The sequence below is a fragment of the Adelges cooleyi genome, unplaced genomic scaffold (assembly GCF_023614345.1).
Source record: "Adelges cooleyi isolate 19-005CV unplaced genomic scaffold, UGA_ACOO_1.1 ACOO_flye_CR_arks_rails_tigmint_CR_PRNA_574, whole genome shotgun sequence".
Taxonomy (NCBI): Eukaryota; Metazoa; Arthropoda; class Insecta; order Hemiptera; family Adelgidae; genus Adelges; species Adelges cooleyi.
Window position 1 is genome coordinate 12,657,624 of NW_026096268.1, and position 19,792 is coordinate 12,677,415.

General features: G+C 35.7%; 1 protein-coding gene across 1 annotated transcript in view; it reads right to left on the reverse strand.

The window, feature by feature from the left end:
- LOC126843210 (uncharacterized) overlaps positions 1–19,792 on the reverse strand; it is a 181,986-nt gene that overhangs the window by 11,170 nt on the left and 151,024 nt on the right. Inside the window, exons 5-7 of the mRNA XM_050580584.1 lie at positions 6,112–6,248; positions 1,492–1,692; positions 1,071–1,414 (exon numbers count right to left, since the gene is read on the reverse strand). Coding sequence (XP_050436541.1) covers positions 1,071–1,414; positions 1,492–1,692; positions 6,112–6,248 — 682 coding nt within the window. The remainder of the gene's footprint in view (positions 1–1,070; positions 1,415–1,491; positions 1,693–6,111; positions 6,249–19,792) is intronic.

The following is a 19,792-nucleotide window of genomic DNA, read 5'->3' on the forward strand; positions in this document are numbered from 1 at the left end:
TTGTCGCCGTCTGACATCATCTTCACGGCATCTCGATGGGTCAAAAGTCTGATTGGGGTCTTTCCGGCCCGACATTTGGCCTTGAACCGTCTAACCAATTTTTGAGATGTCAAATCTCCGGATTCAATTACCATAAGAACGGTGGACGACATAGTTGACGTTGTAGCGAAAACCTCAAAAGCTGTTTCCGTGGTTTTCGCCGTAATTGTTTGTTAGACGGTTCAGCTTGACTACGGGAAAATAAAGAAGCGCCATTCGAACATCTGATCAGATAATCTCGTGGTTTGTCAAATTAACAATTTAAGAGGTTCAAAAATACACATTTTATTCAATTACTTCACTACTAAATTCTAACTTTAGACCCACAAATATTCAAGTTACTTTCTTCCAATATGATTCCATTGATTTTATCTCCTAACATATTTTCTCTCCCCTATAACACTACTATGTTGTGAAAACTGAATACTGAACTGACGTTTAATAAAAACAGACATAAGTATTATAAACAATAAAATGCAGTGAATTCGTATTTGGGTTCGCGGAAGACCAAACATGAGCGCCACGGCGGGAAACACTTGACGGTGTGGCATACGAAAAGAAAGGTTACCACTTACCGACATATTATTTCCACAGAAACCCTCTCGAACCACCATTAATCATTCCGAGTTCTCGTTTGACGGCAGTTGCCGACCTAAAAGAGTACAATGTGCATGTACATCACGTTCTTGTGTGTTTTTAAGCGATTCACGAACAGCGAATAATATATTCTGTGTTGTCGCGCCATTACTCGCGACCGCCGCCAAAACAATAAACAGTTGCATTTAACCGCGGCACCGTTTACGGTGTAATATTATAAGACGGAAATAAACTCGAGCCCCTCATTCTCACCCCCGCATATTATTTACAAAATAATTATTGCTAAGCGTCCCATTAAAAGTACATTAGGCCTCGCTTATTAACACCATTACGTTTGTATCATTGTTCCATACCCGCGTTAATGAACTGAAATGTTATTATTGTACTTAAAAAAAATAAAACATTATGCGAGAAATCGTCACTTTGCAAATTACCTGAGAGTTCGTTGGCTCCGGTCGTAGTTGATCACTTGATCTTTAATGTGTATCTTGTGGGCGTTCGGCTGTCTGACCACGATCAACGCCCTTTTGGATTTTGGCGCCGTCCTCTGCTCTATGCGGTAGTAGCAAGTGACGTTCCTCGGATAGGCTCCCGGGTAATTGGGCGATTGCACCCGGCACGGTTTCCGGTCGCACTGGTCCAGTATCCGGTCGCAGTAACTGCCGGCTATCATTTGGCCCCGCCACGTCTGGAACGTGCTGTTGCCGTACCTCAGGTGCGCGTCGCTCTTCTTCAGGTATTTGTACGACAACTTGAAATCGAAATTGTAACCGATACCCTGATGGAAACACACGCGTATTGGATTCGGTAAATTATGACACTAGATCATGACGTTTAGCGGTGGTCCTGCAATACCTGTTCCGAGAGTTTGCTGAGAATCAACGTCAAATTGATGGACTTGGTCTCGCTGTAGTACACCGTGAATCCCCAAGCGCTACCGCACCACTGACCGCCAGTGTCCGGTAACTGCCACTCTCTGATCGACATGTACCCGTCCGGACAACCGTCAGACGTGTACGAAACGAACCTCCCCACGGTGAACGTATCGAAGGTCAACTGAAAAAAAAGATACAAAAAAAAAAAAATGTTTAAAATCATGTTTTGCAATCTCTATAAAAAAATCCCTTTTTCAGCTGAGTCTGCAATTACGAAAGAGCATTTTCATGTCTCGTTGAAGCACCGAAATAGTATTTCGGAAATACCTATAAGTAGTGGTGGAATTATAGATAGTGAAATAGTATATTAACAAGCTAGTATCTAAGGTGGCTAGTAAACATATCAAGTTTCTGGCTAATATTTTAGTGTTTTTATAATATCCGGCCTGAAACAATTCATAGAGAATTTGGCCCTTTAAAATATTTTGAATTTATTATTTAGTTCTAGTTTGATCGTTGTAAATACAACACAAAATTTAAAATAACAGCGTAACGCTTTTTTGGTAACACTTCTTTCGGTTATGTGCCAGAACTAATTCCCAACCCCCAACCCCATATCTCTTATCTCTAATCTCTTATCAGATACGCATTTGTAACTAACAATTTTTTTGGTTATGTGCCAGAGCTAAGACATGAAAATGTCAAAAATATGGTTGAAAACGGTTCTAAAACGTCTTTTGACTGTCAAAATACAGGTGTTCTCAAAGCATGTAAGTTTATATAATATACAGTTTGAACATTAAATTGTTTATGTATTAAAAAAAATTCTATCCTATATCGGTAAAGAGGTCGTGGATATAAAGTAGAAAGCAGTTTTTTCACCTTCGTTTGTCATCAAATAGACACTTTGGGTTGTGAACGCTAGATAAACGTATTAAACAGCAAACACGTTAAAATGTATACTTATTCGTAAAACTCAATAAATATTTAACTTCGAATCAACAAAACAAATCGTACAAAATATTTTATGGTACAACAACACAATGTTTCTTTGTTCATTTTAAACGTGTGGACCACCTGCGCGAGCTGTTTAAAATTTAAATATCAATCATTCACCGTTCGTCGGACAGCCCGTGTGCGAGTCATTGATTACAATGATTTGATACAACAGTTTTCAATATTTATTATGGCTATGATAATTAATATAATGTGCTTGCGGTGGCTTTGATGTGACACGCCGGTATTGAACACACACAACGGTGACTACTATTTCTCACAAAAACGACCATACTGCAAAAACATACATAAATATTCGTAAATAATTTGTACCAATTAAGCCAGAGGGAACGTTTTGAAAAACCGCCGAGAGGACGTTCGTGCATAGAAAATAGTAATAGACAGCTGTTAGTATTGCGAAGACAATAGACAATAATAGGGAAAATAAATCATGAAACGATAACTCAGTAACACTTTGTAACTGGTTACCGCTTTGTAGTTTATGGCGTTTGTGGCGTGCAGAATATAGAAATATTAAGTACTGTTTTCATTTCTATAAATATGTACACATTATACCGGCTGAATGCGTTTTCGCGCTAAGTGTTTGTAAACACAAGTAAAACGTGCACTTGGTTAAAGTTCTGCCAAAGAAAAACGGATCTGAATGGACCGTTCAACTGCAAAGCCGACACGGAGGCGGCTGGTCGGCGTCGTTTTTATTTAACTCTAATGATATTTACCCGACGGGGCTCGGGTTGTTCAACTTTTCATTTTTCACAAAAATCATCCCTTTTATAATTGCAGCGAGCAGCTTTCGGTCTATGCGCTGTGAGCGTTTTAAATGCAGTAAAAAAATCAGACGGCCATCGTGGAACGCGACAACCATTAGGTAAAAAAAAAAGATGTAAAGAAAAGACAAGAGGGCTTCGCGTTTTTTTGTGCATGATACTACACATTTGTGTTCTTTCGATAAGTATCCGGAGCTTCGGGGGTTTGTTTTGAATAACACAACTGTATGTACACGTGTTTGTCGAGGAAACAAAAAAAAAAAAAATAACAATAAATACAAAGATGCGGAGGAGTCCTGTGCAAATATAAACCAGATATAAGTGCGCATTGTGCATTCCAGGTACACGACCGATTGAATAATTCATGATGGACTCGTGGCTCAGGCCGTGTTTATATAAAATGTATGTCTATATATATATATATATATATATATATATACGTATACACATGTGTGGGGTGCATACAAGCGTGGAAAAAAAATGTATATATATATATATATATTGTACTCGGGGTTTCGACGCTCAGGAAAGATACAATTGCGCGGTTTTTGTTCCATTTGCCGGATTAAACGGATCTTGGCTTTTGATCTCCACAGAAGGCGGAAACCTATTCGACCAAAACTGATAACAACCCATTTCGGCCAATTCAACTGAAACGCACACTAAACCAATCATAAAATATTTGGGAACCCGATGATTAAAAATATATACCTATATGAACACAATATATATATATTTTTTAATTTTTGATTTCATGTGAATATTTTGTGCGTGTGTGTGTTAATTTAGTATTTACCTGACTTGGGTTTTTATTTCCAAATAAAATAATTACAGATAAGCGAAAAACGTCTTTTTTAAACTTTAGTATACCATCAAAAAAGCATCTGGTTTGTGAAATTCTGAATATATATAACTCTACATTGGTTTCCAAATATATATATATATATATATATATATATATATATATTTAGGTAAGTGTTTAAAACTAAGACCTTGTGTATTTTTGTCGAGAAGAACTTGACGATTCAAAGTTTGTTTGCAAAAACTTATGCAAACATCAAAATCTGGCGGTAGAATTCTTTTTTGTTTTATTTCAGCGTACGTTTTTAATGTGAATTATTGGCTGAATGCATTTCCGGCAAACGAGAACATTTGTCCCGTTTTAATAGTATTGTTGTAATTTTGCTTTGTTTTAAGTTTATCATAACCTTACCACCGTTAATACTTTTCCTTTAAACCGCAAGTGGCTTTGCGTAGAATCATTTTTTAAGCTTTCATTTACAAAAATGGTTTTTAAACTTAATATCCACTCGGGAACTTTGTATGTATTGTTTGAAAATATTTATTAAACAGTTTTCATGCGAGTATTCCATTCAGTATAACCATTGGTTTCTTTTCAAGTAACTAATGGCGGATTTTTTTGTCACATATCTCATAAACTCTTATAAGACGGTATTACTATTAAACTTTAGCTGTGTAGTTTTATAAACTCGGAAGTTTACAATCGTATACAAACAACATGTATTTACTTTGAATAGATATATTTTTTTCAAATAATAACGCACTCAGTCAACTTTGATTGTTTTTTTTTTTTGAATAAAAAGCAAAGTTTAAACGAGGTAGACGCTCGGTTTAATAATAATAAAAGTTTAAAATTTCATTTGTATAGAAAAAAAAAACGAGATTGAAAATTGCAGCTTCGCTGTTTGTCTCTATTCGTTTATTTTACGGTTATTATTTTTCGCTTTTATTATTTTAATTTCATTTTTATATAAAATACTATTCTGGTTCCATGTCTGATCCAAATGGCTTTTGTGTTTATTTAGTTTTTTTTTATTTTTATAAAAGCTACATTCGTTTTGGTTGTTTTATGACTTTTTCAATCAAACTTTTCCCCAAAAGAAATGCACCCGGGCACTCCAGCGCACTTATAATGGTCGGCCGCGCCAACTTAGTCAGTGGTTGTCTTTTGTTTTAATAACGAAAACAACATTTTAGAAGGGCGCATTTAGACCCAATGTTACACTTAACGGTAATAATATAATAACGAAATATCGCTTTGCGACGAAAAGTTATAGTTTTAATTTATTTTTCCCTCCAACCCGGTTTGTCACGACAGTTGTACAACTAAAATTTACATTCAAACGGTTTGAATCAAACCCCAATTGCGTCGATTCGGATAAACGACCCCAATTGGTTTCAGGCGGCAACGGCCTACAATATGTATCACCAACAGGAACGGGTTTTGATGAAAAATGTAAAAATTGGCAAACACATTAGTCGTTTGTGAATAAAACGCCAAACAAATCAAAAGACGGGTGACCGGTCCGCTGAGTAGTCTTCACTCTTCGGTTAAAAGGTATTGTGGAAACCCTCGTTCGTTAAGTATGTTTGTTTCAAATGGGTGACTGTTGAATGTTAACATAAATTCCAATACTCATTTCTAGTGGTAGTATCAGAAGAAATTGTTCACCGGTGGAGCTAAAATTTTTATTTCACAGTTGTGATTGATAAATATTTTTAAATTTCTGAAATAATTATAATTGAGGTCTAAGACCAGCCTCGTTTCCTACACGTTGCCAGAACTGTTTCCTACAATTTTACTAGTATGTTTGTTTAGATGAACTGATTAAAATTCGGTAGTGATAAGGTGATTAGTTGTCTATGTTATTGGACCTAGACAAATTGTAGAAGTTCATATTACTATTATTGATGTTATAAGTTGAACATGCATTACATATTTCGACCCAGGTAAGAGGATATTTCTTATGTATGATTATTATTTTTTTTTATTATTATCAATGCTGATCTGGTACCTGTATGATGTCACCGTACTTGCCCCCGGCCGCGGTGAAGTTCAAGTAGCACAAGAACGGCAAGCGGTCTTCTCTGGGCCTGCGGACTTCAAGTTCGTAAGTTCTGGCCACTTCGCCGTAATAAGTCCGGTTACACGCTGGAAAAAAAAGCAAACGGGCGCACAAGTTTAGTAAAATAATAATAATCGTTTATAACCTAGCGCTATCATCGATATCGTTAATCGTTATCAATCAACTCGATATGATAACATACGAGCGCAATTGATAGGCTCGAGCTACGAAAATTTAAAAATGGAGATAACTATATCATTTTTCTATGTCTGTACCCTCCCCCCAACGGTCCGTACCCCTCTTTTGGGGCTTGTGTGTCTGCGGACAACTTTGCCAAAATCGTTTTTGGCCGCTAACGGAAAGTTTTGCAGATAATATTCGAATTAACTATCCGGGATAACGCGCGTGTGTAAAATAATAATTGCCCAATGTTATGGTCGTCTTGGTCTTTGTTGCGGTACTGCACAACTTGTGTGCATAATATTTTGGTATAATATTGTCGTATATTTTGTTGATAATAAAATGAACTCGAGGGTGTGCGTGTGGGTGTGGGCACGCGTGAGTTCCAGGCCAAAACAGTGTACAGTATATTAACGTCGTGATAGTGTAAACAGTTGCAAACAGTAAATAATAGATAAACAGTGGCGGGTAACAGTTTTCTGAACTTTAGGATTTATTATGTTGAAGCGACCGACAATAATTAATGTTAACGGCTAGCTGATGCAAAAAAACACCAAGACGGAAAACAAACTATTGGAATATTATTATACATATTGATGTTGAATTCAAATTTGTACAATTTTTGAACACCCTGTGATCACACACACGGTGATTTCGTGCGCCACTCTTTTTCAATATCAGCTGTATTCCGTACATATTATTATTGTGTAATAATGTAATGCGCGTTCTGCAATTGGATAGCGTAAACGTTATATTTTTCTTGACACGGCGCTCGTGTGCGTTTGAACCGAAGATATGAGATCTTTGGGCGAGAGCTGAATTTATTCAACCGATCTGGGTTTGAGTGAACGGTTGACGAGCTGCGCTGCATGCCGTGAACGGAGATTCAGTGTTGCGGAAATCCAAAAGACTGGAATGAAAATAAAACTGCTCGTATAGTATCGCAAAATTATGTTTCCAAAACACAATATTGACAGACAGTTTATTTTTTCCGTCTTGGAGTCACTTAAATATAACGCAGCCGTAGACGGCTGGTGTTTCTGATACGTTAGCCACTTAAATATTCATTATTTTAAGTCAATTACCTACAAACTGTTTTACAAGCTCAAGTTTGCCCGTTAATTGTCGCCATATCACTTTTGGAATGCTCAACGTTTACCCGTAGTATACGCGTGTAATACAAACGTTTGGCCGTAACTTGTTATTGCCAAACACGTTCAACCACTTGAGGACGAAAATCAATTATACCGTCGTCTAAGACCTTTATATTGATCCGAGGTGTTTGTTTTTTGGTTTCTTACAGCTCCCTCGCACCAGTTATCGTGGCAATGCAAAAATATTTTCGGCACCGATGCAAACGCCAAAACGTGACGTTACCAAGGGCCATTATTTTTACCATTGGAAAATATATCGAAGCGGAATAAGCGCCATACCTTAACGCCGTTTTATACCTCGAGTCTGTTGCACGCGTGGCAGACATTGGCCTGATGAACAGAGCGTTTAAGTACCTATGCGTATTTGATTTCCTCGAAAACGATAATACCGTATTGACAACACATCGTGGAAGACTATATTTTATGTTTTTTCATCCTCACAGTATGTACACACAATCCTTATTATCATATTATAGACTATATATACGATAATGTTCAACTCATGCACCGTCTAGACTCACTCCCCTTTTAGATGGATTTGTTTTCATCATAGCTTCTCTTCGAAAGCGGTGATTTTTTATTTTAGACTAAAACACAATTTAGGCCACCTTTAAATATCTGTGCGGTGTTTCGAGCGATGTCATGCTTGTCGGCGATCAATAATTATTATTTGAAGTATTACAAAAGTCATGAAAAGTAATAAAATATTGCATCTAAACATTACCGGAAAACCGCAACAAGTCTGGTCAACTAGCTGTAAATTGTACTTCAGTTATAATTACTACTATCCATTGTGAAAAGTTAAAAAACCGAATTTTCGAAAAACGGTTGAAAACAAATAATTTTTACTGTTTTATGAGACTGTGATTTTAAACTCTTTGGTAAACTCGACTGATAATTAATTTTGTACACGTAGCTGAATTGCATAGTCTCCATCGTTTTGTTCGGTTATTATGATTGGAGTTGTCTAACCGGCGTCATTCTGGGTTCTATTATAGTACACATTCGCCATGGTTGTGTGCCGGAAACGTCGTTGTTTCCGACAGTTTCTAACGCGTGTCAATTATTACATGTGACACTAATAATAACGACGTACACCCCCTGGCACGTGTTATAATAATATAAAGTCAACTGTTCAACATTCGAGTCGATAGTCAAGGTCGTTTTAGTTTAAAGCCTCTCGGTGGCAGAAATGATCTATAACACCGTTAAATAATCATTGAATCCTATATCGCAGCTGTAGTCCTTCTTTTGTTTGATCAATGGCGTCTTAAGCCGTTGTAAAAATAATAAAAATATCGCACGATGACAACGATGGCGTTTTGAAACACATACTTCCAAATACATACCGAACACTTTGCGGGTTCGGTAACCTGGCGGCAATAGTGTACAGTGTAACTGCCCGGGAAATTGCTTTTAACAGGCAATTGAATTACCTTTAACGGACAAGCCGGTGGATTTGGCTACGGCGAATATGTTAAAAGGCGCTGGCATAGACGACCCGGTCGTTATAGACGGTTGCTCGCGTCAACGTAAGTCGTTTGATCCGCTGAAAACGAATAAACGACGGGAGAAGTCGCCCCCGGACGAAGGGGTTTTCTAATTTGTCGCTCAATTTGCCACGACTGAACTCCTAGGCAGCTTGTGTTGTTTCGGTTGCACGTGTCACGAACAAAAACCTTTGACAAGTCCACACACGACCTGTGCGCGACAGACAAATCACCGTGTCTTGTTGTTGAACGGTCTCGTTTATTTAAGAATCATTTTCGCTGCCGAAATCGACATTGGCGGCACGACACCGAAAATGACCAGACCACGTTGGGCGATCGAAATCGAGCAGATAAATTTGGTCGACAGAGTTCTTTTCTCGGCTTTCTCCTTTCCGGGACGACCTCAGACTGACCTGTTTGGTTGACGCGCAAGTACACTGTTTTCGAGAGAACAAATTGAGATTTGTTTTCGTCGTAAAACACAAAATTGTTTACGAATGGGCGCGATGATAATAAAATATTTAACGTACCGGCGTACGAGCGTTTGTATTATTTGCTTCATTAAATTTACAACATTAACAACACAAAAGAAACGACTGAATATTTTATTTGTCAACCCAATCCGGGCCTGCCGAGAGCGACAAGGCGGTGGGAATTCCTTTGTAAATAACATTCGAAACGCTTGTATTCACCGGAGTGCCATTTCGCATTATATCATAATGCGCGCACCACCAGCCTGTATAGTACACATGCTGTATGCATATTTAATACACCGGGTCAGCTCCGTCACGCCGCACACAGCTCGGAGGTCGCGTTAAGAGTTTTAAAGTATAGTCCTAACTTAACCGGGTGCGAAATATTCCGCAAGTTTTGTGTGACACAAGTTTAGCATAGTCAGGTTAAATGCGTGGATTGGCGTATTTTATGGCGTATATTATCGCGGAGTTGAGAAAGAATAAATTTAGACGGTTTGGAATAATCAATTGGATTATCAATGCTCTATATCGAGTTTGCTCGTTAGGCAAATACAATTTATCGTGTATAATATTACAACAACACAGCCACACGGTAATTGTCTTGAAACCTGCGAACGGGGCTAGTACCTACAGTTGTTTGTGACCATAATAATATAGCGCCGGCGAGGTCGTGATCGAAACTGCATCGTAAAAAGAAAACAAAAAATTTCCCATAAAAAAAAAATTAAAATTATCGTTGGCCATTTGACGGACGTACGAAATGAAAAAAAAAACAAAATACCCGACGTATAATTATTCTATATGAACTCTGTATAGATATATATATAAATAAAAATTGGCCGGATTCCAATCCGGTAATCTTCTGGTAATTTATCGTTTACTACAGTACGCTATGAATGAAACGACAACGGCAACGGAGGATTGGATGGGATTTTATTTTATTTTATTTAGAAACAGCGGGGGTGAATGATCGTTTTGTCTAACTTTTTATCCATTGCCTCAGACGACTACCCCCGGGGCGCGCGTACAAACGTACTTGGCAACCGTGTTCGCCGCGCTTTGTTGTGTGTGCGCGCCGCACCCTGACCGGATACGAACCGTACGTTGCTTCCGGTAAGTATAAGAGGAAACCGGGGCAGAGACGGCGGTATGCCGATTTCATTATCTGCGGACTCCCGGCCCGGCGGGTTTATGAAAAATAGATCTCGCGTGCCGTTTTGGTCCAAGGCTAAGTTGTTTTGATCGAATTCGATAAACCGATCGCGCGAGTGTTGCAAAATATTTCTTATTGTTTGTCTTGAAAACTGCTCGAAATCACGTCTTCGGCGCTTGGACAATAGGAGTTCAGTTTAGGGGGATTTATTGGAAAATACTATTTCAAATAATTTTATTTTTTAACCCTTGATCTACACTGACATAATACAACCCGTTTGACGAGCTTCTTTGGTATTTTCACGAGTTCCATGAGAAAAGTAAACTTTTTTCAATTATTAGGTTAGCCGTTGTCACGATGTGATGTTTATTCTAATAAAGATAGAAGCTTACGGAACGATGGGGAATGTTTTCAATAGGATATAGTCGGAATTAGAAAATATATTGTATTTTGTTGAAAACGTAGTTTACGACGAAATATTAACTTTATTTCCTCCGAAAAAGTTAATGGTTTTTTTTAAATATATATTTTGACTATGCACCGAAAATGGTAATGATTTGCTGACTTTTAATTATCTTGATCGTGCATGAAAAAAATAAAAGTTCCTTACTCGAAGATGCTGTCGAACAGCCCACGTTTGCAAGTATGCCGCTGAATTGCCTATATCAGACGCCGTCTAAGGCTTTGCCTGCAAATTGGTTTTTGTAGTAGTTAAATTACAGTTGACTAGGTCAGGCGATTATGTACAGTTTACACAAGTATGTTATCATATAATTAAGATGTACATACGTTAGACGTAAACGGTTTTAAAAATTATTACCGGTGTATATATTATTATTGTATCTAGTATAAAGCGGATTAATTAGAAAATAACATCAATAAAGAAAAACATAAGAAATAATCTACATAAAACCGAGATTTTCTATGAGTTTATCAAATTCCAAATGAAGATGATAATTTATATGGAATTGAGACGCTGTAAGTACACCCCGTGAATAAATATTAGACACGCATAAGCATTCCGTGTATGTAATAATCCTTTGAATTTAATTATTTCTGTTCGCGGAAAATTAAAATACACCTATAATGAAGATAATATTTCCCAACAAACATTTTGTGTTTATGACATGATTAATAATAATTACAAGTTTTACGACCGATTATTGTTTGATTAAATTAATCGAGCTACATCATTTTTACTAATAAACGATCGCGGATAATAATATTGTTTCGATGAACCGATTGGAACGGATTACGTTTCAATTATTATATTGCCCTAACATTATCTACATAACGTTAATGGTTTTTGTTATTGTTTAATTAATATTATTACAACAATAGCGCTGGCAACAATACTGTAAAACATGCGGTTCGTATTGGCTGTCATTATATTATTATTGTTAACCACATAGCAAATTAAAAAATATAAATAAGTACGGGGGGGGGGGATGGTTGAGTGAAATTTATCCACTACTTTTTCTGATGTTTTAAAAATAAATAATGTTCCATTATATGCATCCATCATTATTATAAGTTAATAACATTTGTTTTTCTTGCCAAAACATATTGTAAATTTTGATAGTAAAAATATTATCATTTTCCAATTAGGTATTATTAAAATATATTATTGTTGTGTAGGTTTTGATGTATATATAACAATGAAAGTTATCACAAAAGATACCGAGGAGGTTTTTTTTTTAATTTAACAAATCTTTATTGCGTTTTATCGAGAATTCCAAATTAAGTTCGAATTGGCGAATGTTTTTGAATTTGGGCCGCAAGAAAATCTGTATATAGAAACCGTTACGATTCCATTAGCCTTTATTGCATTTTTTATTCATGGATATGTGCGGATCCGTATACTTATGTGGGATAAAACAAATGTATAAAATATGTACATTGATTGTGTTTAGAATTATGGTTAGGGTATTTGAAGCGGCACGGGTGTATGAATCATATACATATTATCATACTTGGCCAATCTTTACTGTGTATTATGTTTACTCGAAAAATTAATCAAACAACAACAGGCCAATGGTAAAAACTGAATTCGCGTGGAAAGGAAGCACATACGGCTTATAAATAAATTAGTAGCGCGTGACGATAATGTATTACAATAAGTTTTTACCTTTTTTTTTTCTTTTCGAGATCTCAAGGAACGTTGTCATAATGTATTACGTTGTTATATTATAGTGTATACTTTATTATTATAAAATATACACCGCATTGACACAAGGAGAGCAAATTCCACGCTATTCATTTTTTAGCATAAAATATCCAAAACCGGGCGATAACGTGTCGCCCATATAATTTTGTATGCGAATCGTGTCAGTGTTTTGTGGCAACTCAAATCTCTATACTGGTACCTCTCCTACCCTCTCCCACACCACTCTTGTTGCTTCTCTCTTTATCTCTGCCCGTTCCTTTTTCCTGCGTTCCGGGTCTGAATTAATAATATATTCTTCGAACCGTGAACGATACTTTCAACCAGTATATTCTTCTTCTCGAGTCCTTTTAGTCGTTATTATAATATCCGAGTTCATTTTTTTTTTTACTTTTGCTTTGTGTTCGTTACGCCTACACACACAACACAAACAAATGCCTTTTAGAACAGATTTGGAAAACCAATAAAAACAATTAAACACTTTTAATCTGCTCATTCAATATATATATATATATATATATATATTTTTTTTTTTAATATACAATATTATTTTACAATTAATAAGTTATCGTTGTACGAATAATACAAAATTTACTTCTATACATGATCGACATTTTTTTTTAACCCTCATGAGTTAATCTTTTGGTCTAGACGCAATAAAAGTAGTTAAATTCTCTCTCTGGTACACTATAGAATATGCTACTCTCTCTCTTACTTGATACTATGTTACTATGTTGCTCGGTGTTATAATTTATCACTTAGAGTCCATTCAAGGATAGTTTGTTACGTTGTATATTATATCTTATAAATTTCATTTTCAACGGCGAGTTCAATGGTTCCGAGTACTTAGGCTATGATGAAATTGTTCGTTTTATGAAATTGAAACGTTAAACCAAAGGAGAAATGCTAATAATTCAGAATTCTTATAACAACTTTTATGGGACACCGACTATAGGAGGAAATGAATAATTTGAAGGAAACTTATCGAAGTAAACGTTTCTTTTACACAAAGTGTAAAGCAAAAATGTATTATTAACCATTGTTTACTATATCTTCTCTTCTTCTTTTTTATCTTTGCCTTACACTTCCGTGTATACTAATTGTATAATATAGAACATTCATGTAGTACTACTAGTGATGGAAATCCGAAAATCCAGATTTTTAAAAAAAAATAACTCTATTTAAGCCACTTAAAACTCGTTTAAATATTAAATACCATTACAATATAGAGCTGTGTACCTAAGTAAAATATTTTGATGAAAATTAATTAAAAAAAAAAAACGCGTAACTTTTACTATAATACTTTTTCGGCTTTCAATAAATCCGAAATCCAAAAGCAAGTTATCTTTTTGGTGTTGTGTTTTATTTTTACATATACATAAAAAATATTGAATACTTATATGATTTTTAGGTAGCTTAATAGCGTTTTTATCACCAATTATTAACTATATAATATAACTCATATATTTTAACTCAACTAGTAGATCTTTTGTTTATAAATAATTGAATCATAAACTTCATATTTAATTTTTCAAATGAACTTGATATGTTTTTAAGCTCATTAAAGATTATATGCGGGGTGTTAGTAAACAAAGAGATACAGTTCGTGTCGTTTGTATAAGTATTCTAAAATAAAATACAAACATTGCAATATGTATAATATTCGTGTATATGTATATTTTGACTAAATTATTTACTAAGAATGTGTTACGCTAAAATACCAAAATATATTTATCTAAATAAATATTTTCGACATCTTTGAAATTAATGTTACTACTTCTTAGCAATTTGTATACGATGTAGCACGTGTTTTGTTCATTCCATTCCAATCATATTTATATTTCTGTACATTTATTTAGTTTAATAATCATAAATCATGGCAAGAAGGGCTTTAGCTCGTCGACCTCGTTTGCAAGGCATACGGGCGAGAAGAAGCAAAAAAAAAAACAATAAATACAATAAAAATAAATATCATCTGTAGCAATTAAATAATGATCGATTTGGAAGCATATTATATTAATTAGTGTTATTGTTAAACTGTGTAAAACGAAATGGACGATTTACCAGTAAGTTTTAAAACTCATAATTATAATATTTAACATAAGCGTCGGTCAACACCATAGATGGTCGTCTTAATACCAAATCGAACACCGACTAATGGCTATTGGGATTGGCGAATGACGATGGTGTTTAATTTTGCAAAGAAACTTTCTCTCTTGTGTGATATTATTTCTTTTGGGAATTTTCGTTTTCAGCCTTCGAATCTCTCAACCGTGTCGGACACTGTCGACTGAAGTAAGTACAGAACGCATCAATGGTGGACGCCAAAAAATGTGGAGATTAAAAAGGTTTTGTCATTACTCCTATATAATGTATTCTATTGTTTCATCGCTTCCCCCCCCCCCGTCATTCTTGTTCTCCTTTTAAAAGATACATTTCCAGTTCTTTCTCCGTCCGGACCGACGAAACAATACACCGGAATGACATTTGACGGCGTAAAAAAAAGTTAAAAAAGAAAAAAAGACAATAATTTCTTTTTTTCTTCGGTGCAGCCTATAGTCAGTGTTTCGGGAGTGAGACAAGGCAATTCCGAGATCTTTATTTTACACTGTGTACACGTTCTTTCCGTCCATTACGTTCGCGAGATACAGCTCATTATTCCTCTCGAACAAATGAATAAATCTTTATAGGTCAGAATGCATTACCTTAAAATCGTTACGGCCGACATTCGTTTCATCTGAAGTTTTTTGTTTTATGTCCCGAGTTGATAGAATATTATATTTGTTGTCATAAACAGCAATTTATTCACGTCGTTTTGTTTTCATTATCGCAATACTGTTGCGTCTTGATGATAATAAAAAAAAAACATTATTTTGTCTCTTGTTCGGTTCTCACTCAAATCGGTATACCGTGAAATAGATATGTATTTATTTTATACCATTCTCTGCTCTCAGTTCAGTCTGTTCGCCAACAAAGAAGGTTACTTTACTTTTATTAATATTTACTTTGATCGTAAAAAAAAAAAAGTTAAGTCAACATAGTTTTGACAATATTAATAACACATTTTTTAATCATACAAATTGTTATAAAAAAAGTAGTACATACATTAACGGATAGATGGGACGTGCTAGCCTTTTCGGTTTTAATTAAATATATTTTTGACAACTTTTTTTTATAAATAATAGACGGAATCGAAACAGGGCACAACGATTACATCCGTTTCGAGCCAATAAGACGTTACCGGAGCTCGTTCTCGACTCGGAGACAAGAAGATGGCCCATCTACAGGGTACGGTGACAGGTATAATATACGCGTGCGGTCGGGCTAGTTGGCTTCACAACATTCACAACGGCTGGTCGATTGGTTATCAGTGTTTTACATCAGCAGCTCTTCATGTCGCCACCGGCATTGCACGCACGTGGAAGTGTTGTCGTCGACTTGCAAGTAAGTTTTCGGTCGGCCAAACTTCCACGGCGGCGGCGGCGATACGATCACACGGGATAGGACGGGATCCACACAAGAACACGGGTTAGGTTTAAGACAATGTGTGTGGTGGTAAGGGGAAGGTACGACGACGACGGTGTTTTCGGCAAAGTTGATGGCACGTACTCTCCAGGCGATGAGATTTCTGTGTTAGACACACATACACATTTATATGTATATATTTTCTCGATCGGCTCCAAGCTACTGTAGGCCACTATATGTGTATATATATATATATATACAGGAATACCTACCCTGTGGCCGCCAACCCTTGTGCTCGGCCCCAAGACACCACGCGTATACACTCTCACACACACAAACGCCTAATGAACCGGCCGAACGTGATTACCGCGGTCTCTGTGGCGCAAACAACAATATTTTTCGGTGCCTCTGCCGTATACTTTAGCCCGCCTACGCGTCTTGACGCGATTTCGTATTTACAATAGATAAGAAAAAAGAAAACACACCCACACGCATACACACAAAGAACCCGCCAAAACGAATTACTTCTAATAGATTCTTCTAACGCGTTTTTGTCTTCGGCGCGCCTGACTTTAGCTTCGATACGGAACTAAAGGTTTTTTTTGTCATCTGAACTCACACAGCAGCTTTCTTCAAACGGAGTTGGAATATTATTCGAATAATTCTTTTCATATAGATGAAGCGATGAATAAAAAATCACCTTTTATTTAATTGTTTAATAATCGATTTTATTTGAAAAAATTATTGTTATTTAGACAATTATTTTCGCGATTTTGATTGTAATTACCCGCTCGTTATTTATTATTTATTTGAATGTCTAATTGTTGCAATCAACTTTATTTTTTTGAATTTATATCACTTATTTTCGAAATCTATGCAGAGTTTGTAAAAATAAAATGAGACTGCTAAACGAGATTATTGATTTTTTTTTTTTTTTTTTAATTAAAGAAGTGATTTTAAACACTTTTATAAAAAAAAAATACAATTTAACATTATTCGATACAAAAATAAGTGTTTTAAGTGAGTTATTTTATTTAGAAACACAAACAATTAATATTGAATGTACATGTTGTGTACATAAGAAAAAAATAAAATATTTTTATATCTTATTCATGAATATTAATTTAATTTCAAGTTAACTTAAATAGTATGTTTTTTTGTAAATAGTGAATAAACAAGCTATCTAATATTTACCGAGTTGCAAATTATTTCAATCTCGAATAAAAAATTATATTGTTTAAAAAAATGTAATATTCGCCGAAGCGGAAGATGAGTATTTATTATCTAATTTAAAGTTGGCAAACACTGCTTCCAACCACTGATTTTCTGGTATAAATCTACTGTCTTTGAATCAGAAATCGTTTTTCGGAGACATTTCTATTCACGAGCCAACAATTGAAAAAGTTCTTAAACATAAAAATAAACAAACTAAAATATGACATATTTTCAACTTTACGAACAAAAATCGAAATATCTGCAAATTCGTTTGTGGTATTGTTTAGTTGTAGCATTACCTATGGGACAGCAACAGTTTTGGGATTTATGTCAAATCTAGTGTGTATTTATAAAATATAAAAAACCAAACATTCTGACCTAATAAAAAAAAAAAAACATTTTTTTTTTGTCGTAGAAAAATTCAATTTTTCCAGATTTCCTCTTCGTCCGTTTCACACGTTGTTTAAGTGGTTATTGTGATAGTGTACAAATTAATAATACATTGTGTATTAGTTATTGCCATGTTTTGCTTCATTTCCCCATTCCTTCGATTGGACATTCTGAGAACTTTTTCCCGGAGAATTTGTTTTGATATATTTTAATGAAAACCGCAAACTTTAACAGCATTTCTTTTCTACAATCCTTATTTCCAAAGACAACAATATTATATTATTTGAAACCATCGGCGGCGGACGGGACGAATCGTTCAAAAATCTAAATGGTTATTATTGTTATGATTTTTTTTCTGTCGGAGACCCGACGTCGGTCGCTTGCTCTGTCGGTATTGTTCTACTGTCTTATGCATAGTAGTAATAATAATAATAATGTTAACAACAACAACTACTTACTGCAGTGTATAGAGGAAGATGGAAAATAATAATTGTTATCGTATTTTGCTGTATAGCTGGGAGGTCTGTGTAAGTTGTTATGCGACATCTGGCAGATATTTTAACGGTCAAAATAAAGTCTGTCGGGCCGGAGAACAAGAAAAAAAAAATAAACCCCAAGACAAAGAGAGAACGAGACGGGAAAGAGACTAAGGGCAATATTTTTTCCGGGAAACTTTTTCGCGAGACAAGGCGTGCGTTTTTCATTCCGGACACATGCATATTGCTTTCTATGTATACATAATATTATAAAATATATATAAATATACTTAGGTATATAACTCGGTGCAAAACTGGTTGCTCGTAGCACACATAACGTACACACAAACGGCGAGCAGTGTTATTTGTTTTTGCCTTTCAATTATTTTTCTCCCGGCTGCAGTACTTCCTATATTACAATATGTGTATAATATATGTGTGTGTGTGTGTGTATATATATATAAATTTTTTTTTTAATAACATACATCCTGACCGAGTGTGGCTGCCGTCTTGCCGGCTTCCGACCGTGCACTGTGTTCTCCTCATTTGCATTCCCCCCGTGTTCGTTCCGGACGTGACTTGAAATTCTCACGGACCTATTACTACGGTGCCGCCGAAGCCAATGATAAAACGTTTTTAAGGTAGCCGATGCGCGTTTTAACTGTGAAACAGATTTAGGGTCGAACAGAATTTATCCACCAGGACGGTTTGGTTTTGTTGGTTGTGTGTGTGTGTGTGTTATATTATGTATATATACATTTTTTTTTTATACCCTCAACCGGCGTGCAAGGTCCGTGTCTACGGGGACCCCGACGGGCGCTATTTTTTCCCTCGCCAAATCTGCGTTTCGGGTGAATTATTAGAGCGAGAAACCGTTTGTTTGTCCTCCATCAGCGGTCCACCCTCTCCTACCTTCCCACCACCAAGAAAATATGCCGGTCGATGATCTTCCCCTGGCCGGCCACGTCTAATCTGCGCCTACCTGTATTACACGACCCCCATTGTCTTTCTATATCTATTTATATAATATATATACTTATATATATATATATATATATATATATATATTGCGCTTATCTCGGGCGTTTTGTTCCGAATATTATTACTTATGTTGTCGAGAAACGGTCCGCGGGGACCAGAAAGCTACAAACTACACTCTCCGAGTCCGCTGTAGTGATATCAATCATCGTCGAAAAAAAAAAAAGAATAATGTTAATGGCTATAATTCTTACAACACACACACACACTAATATGACTAATATTTTTTTAGCGTCCACTACGTTGAACACTGAACTATTAACACACGAAAGACAACACTGAAAGCCAAAACATGTTAACTTGTCAAAAGCCAAAACTGTTAAACGAACAATATTGAATCGTTTGTTTGTGAAATTTACATTTGTTCGATAAATATGTTCTGCGACTATAGACGGGTCTCGTTTACTTTTGATTTTTGAAAGGAGTCAA